We start from the raw sequence: 15,754 nt of genomic DNA, 5'->3' as shown, positions 1-15,754 counted from the left end.
AAGATCATAATATAACAATGCAAACACTCCAAAGCATAACTAGAAACTAGATAAATGTTGATTTAATTAGGCTGCAATCCTAAATACTGTAAGAAGTCATGCTAACTGAGAATAAGGCACATTCCTGAATACATTTGCATAAGATTGAGCTTGGGATCAATAACTAATTACAGCTGCTGGAACATTTTGTTTCTAGAGGTGGAATGAATTTGAGATCATGAGAACTGAGAACTCATTACATAAGAGCTATTCTGAAATGTTTTCTGGCTTAGAGGGCATCTTAACAACAGTAAAAGAAAAGGTAACTTTCACAGAGATGACAAAACTGTGTATTATGCTAATCAATGCATTTCTGTTAATGTTTCACCTAAAGAAATAATGTTAGAGTAGAAATAACAAAGTATGTGCTTTTCTTCAAACACGTTTCCCTTTCCTTTTTGTGCTTCAACCCTATAGTATGTCTACTCAGAAATCTTACTAAAATTAAGCTGCTCCTGATGCTATTGGGTGTCAGATTGCCCTTAGCCGTTTTGCCTGAGATTCCCTAGGTCAGAGGACCCCAAACTTGGCAACTTTAAGACTTGTGGACTCCAACTCCCAGAATTCTCCAGCCAGCATGCTTAAGTTGCATGCTAGCTGGAGTCTTAAAGTTGCCAAGTTTGAAGACCTCAGCCCTAGGTCATTAAGAATCTGAGAAGTAAAGGCTTGGAGAATTCCGTGGTCTTTCATGTAAAAGAAAGGCTTTCCTATACATGATCTGTCCTACAAGGCAATGGTGACAAATTAAAACCCAAGAAACCAACCAGTTCCCAAACTGCTTTTTTTTTTGCAAGCTATTGTGCCCCACAAAATGAGCTACTAAAATTCAGCAGCAGAAGACAAAGTATCAGCAGTATTGCTTACGGCTATTTTAACAGAATCACAGAGTTGGAAGGGACCTTGGAGGTCTTCTAGTCCAACCCCTTGCTCAAGCAGGAGACCCTCTACCATTCCAGACAAATGCCTGTCCAATCTCTTCTTGAAAACCTCCAGTGATGGCGCACCCACAAGTTCTGGAGGCAACTTCTGTTCCACTGGTTAATTGTTCTCAATGTCAATGGGGATACAGAATAAGAGTTGGGAGGGACCTCAGAGGTCTTCTAGTCCACCCCCTATTCAAGCAGGAAACCTTGTACCATTCTGGACAAATGACTGTCCAGTCTCCTCCTCCTCCTCCTCTTCCTCCTCCTCCTCCCCTTCCCCTCCCCCTCCCCTTCCCCCTCCCTCTCCCTCTCCCTCTCCTCCTTCTCTTTTTTAAAAAAAACCTTATTGAGTCCCTGCAAGGCCTGTTTCTTTCTAGCCTGCTTTGAAAGGCTGAGATCAGCCCTGACAGACCCCAATTCCCACAATGGGCTTAACATGGTGCAGTAATAATCACTGCTACCTGGAAAAAATAAGAATATGGGAATCTAGAAAATGCAATCCTGTAGAAACTTTCAGTTGAAAAAGCCAGCAAGAGTTTGTCTCAGAAATCAAATGGATTTATTGAAATCTAGATAATGCCATTCTGTTTACATTCACTATTTTAAAGAAAAAAGGCTTGTTGAATCTGATCATTTAGCAAGCATCTGCAGTATTAGTTTCAGTCATTGGTATCATACCATGAAATATTGGGCTCACTTGACGTAAAACAAGTGTACTTCTGACAATGTTGGAGTGTACTGTCTTAAAAAACATCAAGGGTTCAGCTTACATAACTCAGCAAAGGGTCACAGTAATCATTAACTTTGCCCTCTTCCAGTTCACTTTGTTCTCAAGTCACCTGTTTGCTTGGATTAAACATATAGCAGGATGTTAGAGAAGGAAAAACATTTTGCAGCTGTAGCATTCTTTGATAGTGCGTGGAATTCAAGAGAGAAGGAGACCAAGGGGACAGCTATCCCAGAAAAAAAGCTGCTTTTGAAAAGGACAAAGTTCCACCATCTTTCATTTAAATAGCCCCAGGGCAATACAGTAATATATTCACTATTTTAGTGTCATGGTTACAAGGCATCTAAAAGTTTAGATTACAGCTTAATGAACTAAAAATGTAGCAGGATTTTTTTTTTCCACAAAGGAAATGTCCTCCGTATCTCGTTGACGCTTATTTAATAAGATATTTCAAGGCAAGCCATGGGTCTTACTTTCCAATGAAAGTACCGGTCACTGTCAATTATGGCCAATTTATAACATCAGCAGAAAGATGCCATCTCTAGGCTATAATGAAAGGTACTGTATCTTTGTTGAATCCCCTTTCAAGGAGAAAGGAGGTGGCACACAGCACATGTAAAATTACAATGGCAGATGCAATACTAATGGGATGTTGCTGTGTTTTTTTCCTATGACTTTAGTATCTTTTTTTTCCTAAAGGGAGAATTAAAATATGGCTTATCAACCACAAATAATACGGTCCAGCCAGGAATAGATACAGAATTTGATTCTCCTGATTATTTCAAATATCCCCTAGTCATACTATGTTGCATCCTTTTTCTTAAATTGCAATGTTTATTTCATACGTTAAAAAATACCAGGGAGTTATATTAGGATTGTCACAGTAAAATCCACGAACCTCCAAATGACTTCAAATACTCACTTGTATTATCAGGCTTCTCCCCAATAGCCTGGACTGAAATTAATTAATCAGAAACATAAGAATCCAGGAACTTTTGATAATAGTTTATTGTAGAAAAAGCTAAGAAACTATTCTGAAAGAATTCCAATGACTGCTGTGAATGGAATGAGAATCCTATTTATAATGAAATCAAAGTTATCTTTGTGTCCTTCCCACCTGCTGTTCAAGCTACTCAATAGGATGCACATCCATTTGTTTTTGGCAGAAAGACTGGTTTCTATTTGTCCCTCATTTTGTTAACTGGCAAATCTAGTATCAGGTTTTTTTCTTCTGATTGTGTGAGAACTCACCAATATGAAAACAAATGATATCAAAGGATCTACTTTCATCTGTCAAGCTCCCCATATGTGGATAACACTATATTGGGAAAGGTTTTCATAGGTAGAAACTTCCAAAGTTGGTGATCATGATTTTGGTTTAATTTCTTGCAAAGACAGATGTTCTTAATTGGCTCCAGTTGTAAGAAGAATTTCATCTAACAACTTTTTAAATATATGCAGATAAATGGTCTCATAAATCCAATTATTGTTGTTCTGCTGTTTCTTCCATAAACATGTTCTTGGATCAGCAATTCTCAGTCAGTTGTGACATGCTAAGATATACATTTTATAGGGAGAGTACATGTGTTCCAATTATGTGGCTCTGGGCATCTTACATGTTTAAACAACAACAATAAACAAAATTCAAATAAAACAACACAAGCAGCATATTCATTGTCTGCTACCGTTGTTTTTGTCCTATTGTTTCTATCCATCTTAACTGATCTGACAGGAAGCACATGCTACAGGTACCATCAATTAGGCAGTGTGGACTGGCAAGGTTGAGAGGGAGAGATTTTTCTGCCCCCCTTTGGAGCATAATTATCTGGAACATCATTACCGAAATTACAGAGATGCAATAGGTGGAGTGATAAGTCTGGCACCAACACAAGGAGAGCTTTATCTCTCCTGTTCTTTTTTCACTTACTCCAATGTGATTACAGTGAAGTGAAAATTTAAATGGTGACAGTGAATACGTCCTGGAGAAGCTTATTTTTCACATGACCGCTTTCAGGACTATCACAGATGGGAAAAAGACATATTATCTTGCTGGTAATCCATTCAGAACTCAAGACTGCATGGGGGAAACTAATTCACTCGGGAAGAGTTATTTCTCTGGGTTTGTTTGTCTAACATGCTACTCTCCATGACCCAATTAAGCAGGTCATGTAAACAAGATCAATGAATAATGGGGTGACTCTCAGGCTTCCATGTGGTTCAGCAACTTTAAAACTTTTCTTTCAGAACCAATACCGATTTATAAGCACCCTCCAGCCTAAGCATTTTATTAAGGCTTTTGCAGTCTGGTATGGGATTAAAATGACCTTTTTTTCATAAGAACACCTTAAACACTGTGATATCAACATTAGAAATGAATTCACAGCTATCCAGTTAGTCCAAAAAGTTGACTAATGGCACTTTCCAAAGATTCTTCAGTGTTACCTGGACTCTTGAAAGATTATTGCTTATTATAAGGCTTTTCAAAAGCTTTAATATGCCAAAAGGTAGATAAGAACATTTGGTAATGAGCAAAAATTTTGTGGGAAAAAAGAACTTTGAATCTTTGAATCTTTGAAACTTTGAAGGATTAAGTAATCCATATGATCATGAAAGTAACATTTAGGGTAGCTTCCCATTAAAGTCTCAAGCAAGCATAAATGAAATTAGAAAGGAAAAGGAAAACTCATTATATTAAAGTCATGTATATTATAAATTCAATTTAATCTTGGTTCTGCCAACCATAGTATATGAGTATTGCAAATTACTTAGAAAATTACTACCACCCAACTACTGATTGCTTAAGACTGTCCAATTTATGAGTGAAAACCAGAAATTAATATAACATGATTTGTAAAATTTAAAATTTCTTTTTTATTGTCAAAGTAAATATATTTTATGAAGAACAAAAGAAAAATATACAGAATTGTAACTTATGTACACTGGCTTTAAAGATATTATTTTGACTCTAATTTACATCATCTTTGTGTTTTTTTAAAAGATATTTTATATAGATATGCAATATGTACAATTTTATTTACATACATTCATAGGATGTGAGATAAAAACCAGTCAATAGGAGAGACATTCACATATATAGTATACAAATTTCCAGAGGACCAAAGGAATGCATTCCTAGCATAAAGAACTGGAACTATTGCTCTTAAATGACAACGTGGTCTCTGTTTTGACCTACTCAACCCAGAATTGCAGTGTTTTAATTCCCGTTTGGTTGACCTAAAAGGATAGGGCATGATGCTAAAATTCATTGCTACTGAGCTCCTCTGAAAGAAGAGAACTGATCACAGCTGTCCAATTGCTTTCAGTGAGATTGGTGAGATTGGCAACATGAGAGCTAGGACTGTACAGCACATTTAGTTTTGCGATTGAATTGACCAGTGGTGAAATTCAATTTTTTTTTTTACTATCAGTTCTGTGGCCATGGTTTGGTGGGTGTGGCAGGGGAAGGAAATTTGAAAATCTCCATTCCCACCCAACTCCAGGGGAAGGATACTACAAAATCCCCATTCTCTCCCCACTCCTTGGGAGAAGGATATTGCAAAGTCTTCATTCCCACCCCGCTCTGGGGCAAGCCACAGGCGGTATTTGCTGGTTCTCCAAATTACTCAAAATTTCCACCACTGGTTTTCCAGAATCTGTCAGAACCTGCTGAATTTCACCCCTGGAATTTACCCATTAGGGCTTTGACCGATCATCTAAAGCTAAAACAGAACAAAAAGCTGCATTAAAAGCAATCCAAATTAAAATGTTGCACAAATACCGCCACAAGATCCTTAACTGATTTGTTATGCATGGTGTGTGATCATAGCCTATTTTTAAAAAATAGCCAACAACCCTACTTACGACATTCTCGTTTTCTAGAAACATCCTAAAATCAGTAGAGTACAAAATATATATATATAAAAGGAAATGTTGCCTAACATATTTTTTCCTGCTTCGTCAGATTATCTATGTGTTGTGTATATTCCCTTAAAAAAAACATTAAAGGCCCTTAAGACAGCTACCATGCTAATTGGCTGGAACACCCAATGCTCCAATTGCATTGCTCTCTGAATAGTGGCCCAGAGGGGCACTGAGCTGAAATCTCTCAAAGTGCTTTCATAGAACATTCACTAAGTCTGAAGTCCTTCTTCCTCAGCTACTAGGAATATGGATTATGTTCAGTACTGTAAACAAGGGCAAATTGGCTCAGCAGTTTTTTTTCACCCTTAGTCTGGGAAGATGCAATATAAGCGGAGGCAAAAGGATTGGCAGTTAGAAACTAAGGGTAACATTCCAGAAGAAGTCACATAGATGTTTTTGCAGGAATGGTAGTTGATTAAGGCTGCCCGCAGACCCAAAGTCAATGGCACAGCAAGAAATTGACACAGGATTTCATGCAGCTATCCCATTTTCCCACAGCACAATCACGGGGGGTGGGGGATGGAATGGGACAGGACATACTATCCATTGAAGGAACTATTGAAGACTAATGACAAGCATCATTCCAAAAGAGGAACATGAGCCTTTCCGGTATTCAATAAAGAAACAGAGATGGCCACCCTTCCACCCTTATGATTTTGAACCATATCATAGTTAGAAAATGGTCATCGTGCAGGAAGGTTTGCCTGTTCATACAGTGGCTGCCAAAAGAGGAGATGGCCAATTACCAAACACCCATTTAACAATACTCAAGACTGGGGAAATGACTTTCCACTATCACTACCTCAAGCCTCCTGAATATCCTCCACCTCCTCAGCTTATCCATCTTTTGCTAAGAGCACCTTCAAGTTCATATCAGATTATGAGACATTCTTGCATATGGCTTCCCATGGTGGGGGTTGTGTGTGTGTGTATGTATGTATGTATATATATCAAGTTGAGTAGAGTCTGGAGCAATGGCCATCACATTCCTTACTTCTGAAAGTAGCACCATAGCTGTGTGACAGTTTGAACTTCATAGAAAAACTTCATTCATTTCCTCCACAGCACTGGTCAGCCAAATAAACACGCACACATGCAAACACACACCTATCAAATCCACAGCCTAACTTGGCTTCTTATACGGTAGGAACAGATTGTCCATGGCCAGATTTTGGCACTATGACATATAATGCAGGATTGATGTGCTCTACTACTAAAGAACCAAAACAAAATTCCTAGATAAATGATTTACGGTAATACATTGAATAGATAAATATTTGGCCTTCTTAACTGCTGTGGTTGATAATTGTATCCATCTTTGGTATCAGTCTTTAATTATGCAAGCTTAATTGTTTAGAATGTTATCAGATTCTATTTAGTACATGTGAGAGAATTGCTTTAGCTTGGTTTTCTCCAACTTGACTGTGATGTTTGGGGAATTCTGCAAGACAAATCCACTTATCCACTTGTCCAAGTTGAGAAGAACCAATTTTAGCCCCTTCTGTGTATCCAATCCAGAGGTTATGAATCTAAACAGTGCAAAATGGAGTATCCCAGGCAACAGGATACTTCTCTGAAATTTACCATAGTTTTTATACAACCTAAAGAAGGGTTGTGCCTAAATTGTGGGGCAACCCATGCAAAGCCATATCTCTGGGCTGAATGACTAAAGGTTATTATATTTTGGAAACAGGTGATTGGGTGAAAATATCCTAATTTATTTATCTCCTCCAGCCACATGAGATATACTGTAACAGGCATTTTCAAACATACTAATCTTTGCATGGGACTAAGAACAAGGGAGAGTGGAGTCTGCCAGATCCAATGAAGCATCTTCTCAAGAGAGAGAGCTGGTAAGTCTGCAAATGGCAGCAACTGATAGGCTCAGATACGGTGTGCACTCAATCTGGAATAATCTAGGGTTTATTCAGACTAGAATGATCATTTCATACACTGATTTATTGCTTAGTCTAATCAAAGATCTTTCTGTTGGCCATCCCTTCTTTCTATGTACAGACACACTCAGTCACACACATACACATATTGCTGACATGTTTCTTCTGTTCAGTCTCCTTTGAGAGCACCAATGGAGATCTAACTAGTGAGCCCAACACCAAGTCATTGCATCAACAAAAACGAACTCATGAAAATGAAGCGGATTTCTTTTCCATTTCAAAAGGACATTGCTCTTTCCAAAGCGGACAAATAGGCCAACTTAATAATATGAATTATGCATTTTTAAAACAACCTCATGATGAATAGCCCTCTACATGAGCAAAAGCGCTCAGGAATGCCAGAACTGTAATTAACTAGCAGCAAGTTGTCCATATATTATCATGATGTTGGAGCTCAATTGACTGAAAATGAAATGTTGTAATTTTCAAAAAAAAAAGTGGCAGCGGCAGCAACACAAAGAATTAGGAAAAAAAATAGCAAAGTTGGTGAATGATGGGGGTGAGGAAGGCACATGTGATGTCCTAATGGCAGCGGTTACATGGAGATAAATAAATTATCACAAGAAAGGAACAAATGCTGCTTGTGGCAGTTCTTAGAGGCATGATGGGAAGGACCGGACCGGACACATCAATTGACGGAGCGCACTGAGCGGCTGCTTCGCGGAAATCGATGGACTTTGACGTGCTTGGACAGATGGTCACTCCGTGCAAACTTCTTCTCACACACAGGGCACTGATATGGTTTTACTCCCGAGTGGGAACGCCGATGTCGAGAAAGTTCATCTGATCGTGAGAACCTGGGAGCAGATAAGTAAAGATTATCAGTGTGATGCCTTCATCTTTAAGTGGTCATATAAAAACAGAAACAAGAATATTTAACATTATGATCATTCTTTCAAAGAAATAATCCTGAAGAATACTTCATTTTTCTTTTTATGGTCCTGTAATACCTTGAATCGGGGTAGAGTCAAGGTTACTGAATGGAGCTGAGCATTTACTGGTTGGATGCCCTGCCTGACACCTATGTGGAGGTCGCAGCAGATATTTACTCTTTGTGCGCTCCGAGAGAGAACCATCTCTTGCTGCCTAAGATTGAACTCTCAGCCTTCTGAGTGTGCGGTGAGTGTCTTCATCTCTAGATCACACCACTCTGCTGAAGAATATTTCAATAATCCTGCCAAATAGATTATTTTTATTCTTCAGGACATTTTTGGAAGGTACTCAGGGAGACAATTGCCCCAAGATCCATATATGAAAAGAAAGTCAATGAACAATGGTTCAATATCTGAAACATTTTCATTTCAAAGTGAGTTATTTCAGAATCTTGGATTATCTCCACCCTCCTATTTACTGGCCATGGCTTTCAATATACACAAATACTATGTATACACATACATACCAAAACACACAGAGAGAATGGCAATTATAAGAAATGCTATGAAAAGTAACTGGGCAGAGGCAGATCTCAAATGAAGATCACATCTTAATAAACCCATATTATTCATACATTATAGACTATAAAGCAGCAATTGTCCACTTTTTAGTATCCATTTGCTCCCATCTTCCCAAACAGTAACAGGCCAATCTATTTTATGGAAATATGGTTAAGGTTTCCCTGTCAGTAATGTCTGACTTTAGGCATGGTGCTCATTTCCATTTCTTGGCCAAGGGAGCCAGCATTGTCCGAAGACATTTTCCATGGTCATGTGTCCGGTATGACTATACACCAAAGGCACACAGAACACTGTTACCTTCCCACTGAAGTGGTACCTATTAATCTACTTGCACCTACATGCTTTCAAACTGCTAGGTGGGCAGGAGCTGAGACAAGTAATGGGAGCTCACCCTATTGCATGGTGCTTGGGTTTTGAACCTGGGCTGTCAACTGTCAAGCTGAAAAGAAATTCTTAGGAATTCTTTCGAAATCCACATTTTTGCCAAGAAAAATTCTAAGAACTTTTTTTCCTTCTCTTCCCTCCCAAAAAAGATGGTTTGAATTTTCCATTTCCTAGGATACAATAATTGCTGCTGTCACCTGCAACAAATCTGAGGGAAAGAAAGAAATCTCCTCTGCTCCAAGAATGGGTTTCTCCCCACAGAAATTGCATAGACATTTCCAAAGTATCATTTGCATACAGAGGTAAAATGAAAAGTCAGTTGGAAAATCTAAGAATTCATGAAACACACTTGGACTTAGGCACCCTTTGAATAGTAGAATCCCATAGTTGGTATCAGCCAGAACAGTAATGAAGACTGGCATAGACAGGATGTCAAACTCGCACCGTTACGATGTTGTCATGTGACATATTGGGACTTTCCCCCCTTTGCTAAACCAGGAGTGGGCGTGGCCAGCACGTGACGCATCCAGCCTGCGGGCCAGAATTTTGACAGTCCTGGACTAGAATCTTTAAGAAGCTGTTCCTATAGGAAATACAGTAGAACCTTGGGTCACAAATGCTTCTGACCACGACCAAATCGATCAAAATTTTGCAATTTTTTTGCATCTGGCCGTGAACAAATACTCGGGTGGCGGTAAAACACAGCCGCAGTTATTTTTCCTGCGGCAGCGATTTCCCCTTCCACACTATTTTTTTTGGTATGCGCATGCACATTCAGTCTTGCTTCCGGTCACAACCAAATCGGGTTGCAACCAAAGTCCTGGAATGGATTATGGTTGTGACCAGAGGTTCCACTGTAAATGAAATTAGAGGCATTTCTTAGCCAAAATTTTTATTGATCCCAATAATTTCCCCCTTCTGTCACTCTAAAAATGGGAAATTTTGGAAGAGTTTGGGGAGCCATGACCAAAGTATTGAGAGGCCAAATGTAAGGACCCTGAGGTCTCAAGTAGTGCAACTTTGTTTTAAGATGATAAAGTTAGTTTTTTCTTCAAGAAAAAGATGGAACTTCTCTTTGCAACCTAGAAGAGAACGGGAGTTTCCAAATAGAAACACTGCCAACAATTATGTGACATTTTTGTTTATTTCTTTTTGTATTTTATCGCTACTCTTTAGGGAATTAAAAAAAATTAGCCCTGCTATATAGAGTTCTTGTCTATAGTTTCTCTGGTATTTATTAAGCATGTTTGAACAAAATATTTCTTAATCCTTGTAGTTTGACGTTAGGAGCAAAACCTCTTGGAGAAGGGAGGGAGAAAGTTTGGGGTATGTGCTACCTGGCCCATGAAAAGGAACATGAGTAAATATGATAAAAATACATTTTGTATCATAGTTAAGCCTTCAGTTGATCAGGTAACAACATTGCTATGTTGGCATTCAGTTTGCTTGAAAAGATCGGTTTACTATAACTACAGAAATAAATTTGTAGCTCCTTATATACTTGCAGCATGTACACACCCAAACATTAAACATTAGTTAAGGGTGAAAGCCTTCAGATTATTATATAATGCTCTCTGAAGACAGAAATGTTTTATAAACTGATCTTTCCCCATTTAGGTTTGATTGGGTATTAATATACAATCATTATCTTTCATTTATGGAACCTTATAGGGACTCCAGATATTATCATCTTCTATTTTTAACCCTCCCATGTTTCCTGACCACTTCTTTTTCCTTTTTCTTGATAGGAAATGTATATGTCGAGGATAAAACAACAGCTTTGCAGCACAAGCTTTTGAATAGTAGCAGCAGGAGCTCCGAAGCAAAGGATTTAGCGCTATTAAATATGCTAATTGAAGATAAGATTGAAAGTTGCCTTGATTCTCGGAGCTACTCAGAGTTAATTGCCAGAAATCCACTGAAGTCACCAGTTCTCCAAGAACAGAATTTAAGAACTGAAAGAGCACAATTAACATTCCTTCCAGAAATCTTATAAAAAGGTAAAAGATTCCCCTCGCATATATGTGCTAGTCGTTCCCGATTCAAGGGGGTGGTGCTCATCTCTGTTTCAAAGTCGAAGAGCCAGCATTGTCCGAAGACATCTCTGTGGTTATGTGGCCAGCATGACTAAACGCCAAAGGTGCACGGAATGCTGTTACCTTCCCACCAAAGGTGGTTCCTATTTTTCTACTTGTATTTTTACATGCTATTGCACTGCTAGGTTGGCAGAAGCTGGGACAAGTAACGGGCGCTCATTCCATTATGCGATGCTAGGGATTCAAACTGCTGAACTACCAACCTTTCTGATCAACCGGCTTATATCTTATAGGGCAGTAGTAACAAATACGGTAGTGGAAGAACAAGATTCTATGCTGCATCTGGCAAAAACATCTCTCCCAGAATAATTTGGAAGGAGTTCCAAATTTTTAGTATTTTTATTTCAACTTTCCTATCAAATTGAATAGGCCTCTCATAGACATAGATCTAATCTTCTGAAGGAATTGCTGATACCTTTGAAGATCCAAGGATTGTTGTATCTATATATTTGCAAACAATTGGCTCCTCCAGTATCAAGGAAGTGAAATTAAAACTAACATCATAGGTGAAATATGTTTCATGGAACTGAGTTTAGGTATGTGAACTGAAACAAATTCCAAGCAGAATTTTTGAAAACAGAATTCACATATTATTAATTCTATCACTTTCAGTACTTCCGCCCGTCTTCTACCCATTTATTTATCTCTTGCAGTTTATATTTGCCTAGTGCTTTTTTTGTAGCAATAACATCAGTTGGATCCTTTTAAAAAAACTATATGGGGAAAGAAAACATGGGAAATTGTTTCTCTGGAAAGGAGATTGTTTCATGTAAATGCTGTTTAAGAACCCCATAAATGTACAATAATTACAAAAGCTATCAATGCAATTAAAAATTAATCAGGGCTAGCAAAGTTTAAACTGCTTTGCCCAGAATAGGTGTAACCATGACATACAACATTTTATTACCTTGTAAGCTTTCCCAAACTAGAACCCTGACTGGACTGGAGTGTATATACCAGTGATGGCAAACCTTTTTGGCACTGAGTGACACGCTCATCGGGGCCACAACCTGGAAGAGAGCTGCTCAGGGCGCATGCGCGTGTCCGAAAATGAACTTTTGGTTTTCAGTGTGCAGATGCACATCAGCCAGCTAGTCTTTTGGGTTTCTAGCTGGCATGCATGCTCACGCAGCAAAACAGAAGACCAGCTCTTCCAGTTTCTGGCACTGCCACATGTACAAAGGCCAGCTGATTGTTGTGTGCACATGCACGCCAGAAATCCAGAAGAGGAACGGGCGATGCCATGCATGTCAAGTGACATGGGTCTGAATGCCACTTCGGGCATGCTTGCCATAGATTCTCCATCACAGGTATATACTGTTAGAATGGAGGAAGCTGTTATATATTTTGTCAGAGCAATTTTATCTATTCAGTCCAGGGTTGTCTCTTCCAGTCCCCTAATCCTTTCACTTGGGGAAATGGCTCCTGAATGTAGGACATTTTCATGTTGAGAGGTTGCAATACTGAATACAGTTAGGAGGTGATGTGCTACCTGAGTGTATATATAGCTTCATAAGACAGATCTCTACAATCTGTAGAAGCGGGGCGCTGTTGCTGCTGCTGTTGGCAGAGGCAAAACACTGAAAGCAGAAAAGAGACTCTGCTTGCATAACAGCAGACCCTAAAAAGGTGGAAGAAAGTAGTAGATCACCTCACAGACTGATATCAGATTTCCTGATGTTTCCTGAACACTGTCTCCCTCCAATGGAATTAACCCACCTGACTGGCATCAGCCAGAGAGGCCTTTTCTGGATTGGCCAAGGAATTTCACCTAGCAGGATCAAGGAGAACAGCCTTCTCTGTCATGGCCTCCCGCCCATGAGAGAATGTCTTGCCATCAGAGGTGAGATCCATCCTCACCCGTCTGGCCTTCTAGAAGGGCCTTAAAATGTGGCTGTGCCGGTTGGCTTGGGCCCATGATCTCCCCCCCCCCCCGCTATGCTAGAAGTGGTTGATTGAATAAGAAACAAAATCCCATCACCACCACCCTTCCCCCATGTACCACCCATTTTCTTGATTTTCATCTTGTATTTATTTGCTGCCAAACTTAAATTTTAATGCTTTTGTATCTATGCTTTTATACTATTATAGGCCATCCAGAGCCACTCGAGACAGTGAAAAGAGTAGCATATACATTTAATAAATAAATATAAAGCATCCAGGTTGGGTTGGTGAGCAAATATTCTGATCAGGAGTGGCACTACTAAGAAAAGGGGACACACACACACACACACACACACTCACTCACAAAGACCCAAACACATCAATCCTTCCATTCCCTAACAAAGCTGCCTTGCCTGGCTCAAGATTTAAATAAGAAAAGCTAGGCTGTTCAGAAAAGCAGAGACAAAGGGCCTTTTGTACTTTTGTACTTTTCAGAGTGTTTCTTGTTCTAGTACCAATGAGATGTTGAAGGAGAACTCTGAGCTCTAAAACACATCAGAAAATGGGATCATCAATCTCTCGCACCTATCTGTTTCAGATGTCCTTCATTCTTCTGTTCAGCTCTGTGTTACCCTGGGGTTGCTCAGTGGGGGTGAGAAAGAAAGTGGGGCTGATATTAAGCCCAGAGAATGGTAACAAGACTGGCTTTATTTATTTTTTCTATGGAGCCAAGAGGGTAAGGCACAAAAAGATGTCTCCAAATTCATTTCAGAAGCAGAATTCTGGGAGTTGAAGTCCACATATCTTAAGGATGCTATGGTTGGATAATACTGAACTTATCTCTTCCGTCTATTTGCTCCTCTGCTGTTTTTGTTTCATCTCATACCTCTGAAAAAAATGGGTACCAAGCTAGAGAAGACTCTACTGAGGTATGCTAACATCTACCAAGCTTTCATTCACTTTTTTTCTAGAATTTATGCTGCAGTTTGGTTAAGGGCTCACTTGATGCTGGAACGCACGGACTTCTGATTCTGGAAAATGTAATGAGTTACTTCATTTAAGAAACCTTGGGACAGGGAATAAGAATTTAACTCTGGTGCAGTATCCTTATAGAAGAGCTGTAGCTCTGATCATGAGGAATTAAAATTTAAGTTTCCAGAGACTGTATGGGGAGGGGTCATTTGTAATCTGAGAAATATGGCCAATCAGTGCAGACTAGGGCATTATAACCTGGTACGTTTCAGTTATAATGCTTGATTATAACATGCCCAACCACATTGAAAGAGAACCAAGTTGTGCAAAGCTACGATGATGGTTCTATACTCAATGTACCAATGATAAGGTAGTCCTTAACTTACAACCACAACTGAGTCCAAAATTCCTGTAGCCAAAGACAGTTATTAAGTGAATTTTGCCTCTTTTTATGAACTTTCTTTCCACAGTTACTAAGTGAATCTGGCTTCTTCATTGACTTCAGAAGGTTGCCAAAAGTGATCACACGATCTCGGAACACTGCAACCGTCATAAATATGAATCCGTTGCCAAGTGTCTGCATTTTGATCATGGAGATTCTGCAACGGTCGTGTGACAAAACGATTATAAGTTACTTTTTTCTGTGCTATTGTAACTTCAAACGATCACTAAACAAACTGCTGTAGATCTACCTCCACTGATAATTAATAAGAGGCATGAATTACCAATGAAACCAAACAATTAAAAAACAACAACAAGATGGCTATATTTGTGTACGCATTTGATTTTCAGATGAGAAAAACTTTTCATTCTTCTTAGCAGTTCTGTTTGTTTTTAAAGATACACACTTTGAGTAAATAGCCAGCCTCTATACAAAGCTCTGCTCTGGACTTTCCCTTTTGTTCTGAACTCAAGATCATTGCCCTGGGAACCTACACTTACTATCCCCAACCAGAAATGGCTAATGCTTCTATCAGGGGTGGTTTTCACCTTCCCTTCCCTACCGGTTTGCAAATGTTTGTGTGTGCGCGGGCATACGCACTTCTCTCATACATGCCCTGTCCACGCATGCGCCAGGCCTTCCGCGCATGTGCTTTGCTCAAAACGCATTCCTAAATAGGACGAAATCAAGCCAGGGTGGGTGGGCAGATCCAGCTGAGATTTCTGCTACCGTTTCGGGCAACGAAGCCCGATCCGGTGGAATACCACCTCTGGCTTCTATACTGAAACCAGTAGTGGTGTGTGAATCTCTGGTAAAGATATTCTTCTTCTGCAACATTTTTTCAAGTTTCCCAATAATCTTAAATGCATTTACTTGGAGAAGAAATGTCTCCTCAACCTGAGGTAAAGAAGAAAGAAAGGGAGAAAAATACCAGAAGCGTTTAAGAAAATCTGGAAA

General features: G+C 39.3%; 1 protein-coding gene across 1 annotated transcript in view; it reads right to left on the bottom strand.

The window, feature by feature from the left end:
- Positions 1-4,536: 4,536 nt before the first annotated feature.
- KLF15 (KLF transcription factor 15) overlaps positions 4,537-15,754 on the bottom strand; it is a 30,548-nt gene continuing 19,330 nt past the window's right edge. Inside the window, exon 3 of the mRNA XM_014070604.2 lies at positions 4,537-8,362. Coding sequence (XP_013926079.2) covers positions 8,194-8,362 — 169 coding nt within the window. The 3' untranslated portion in view covers positions 4,537-8,193. The remainder of the gene's footprint in view (positions 8,363-15,754) is intronic.

This window comes from Thamnophis sirtalis, unplaced genomic scaffold (genome assembly GCF_051295495.1).
Source record: "Thamnophis sirtalis isolate CommonGarterSnake01/CBP01778 unplaced genomic scaffold, rThaSir2_p1.2 scaffold_3, whole genome shotgun sequence".
NCBI lineage: Eukaryota > Metazoa > Chordata > Lepidosauria > Squamata > Natricidae > Thamnophis > Thamnophis sirtalis.
The sequence above is the reverse complement of the archived record's forward strand: the minus strand, read 5'-3'. Positions and strand labels throughout refer to the sequence as shown.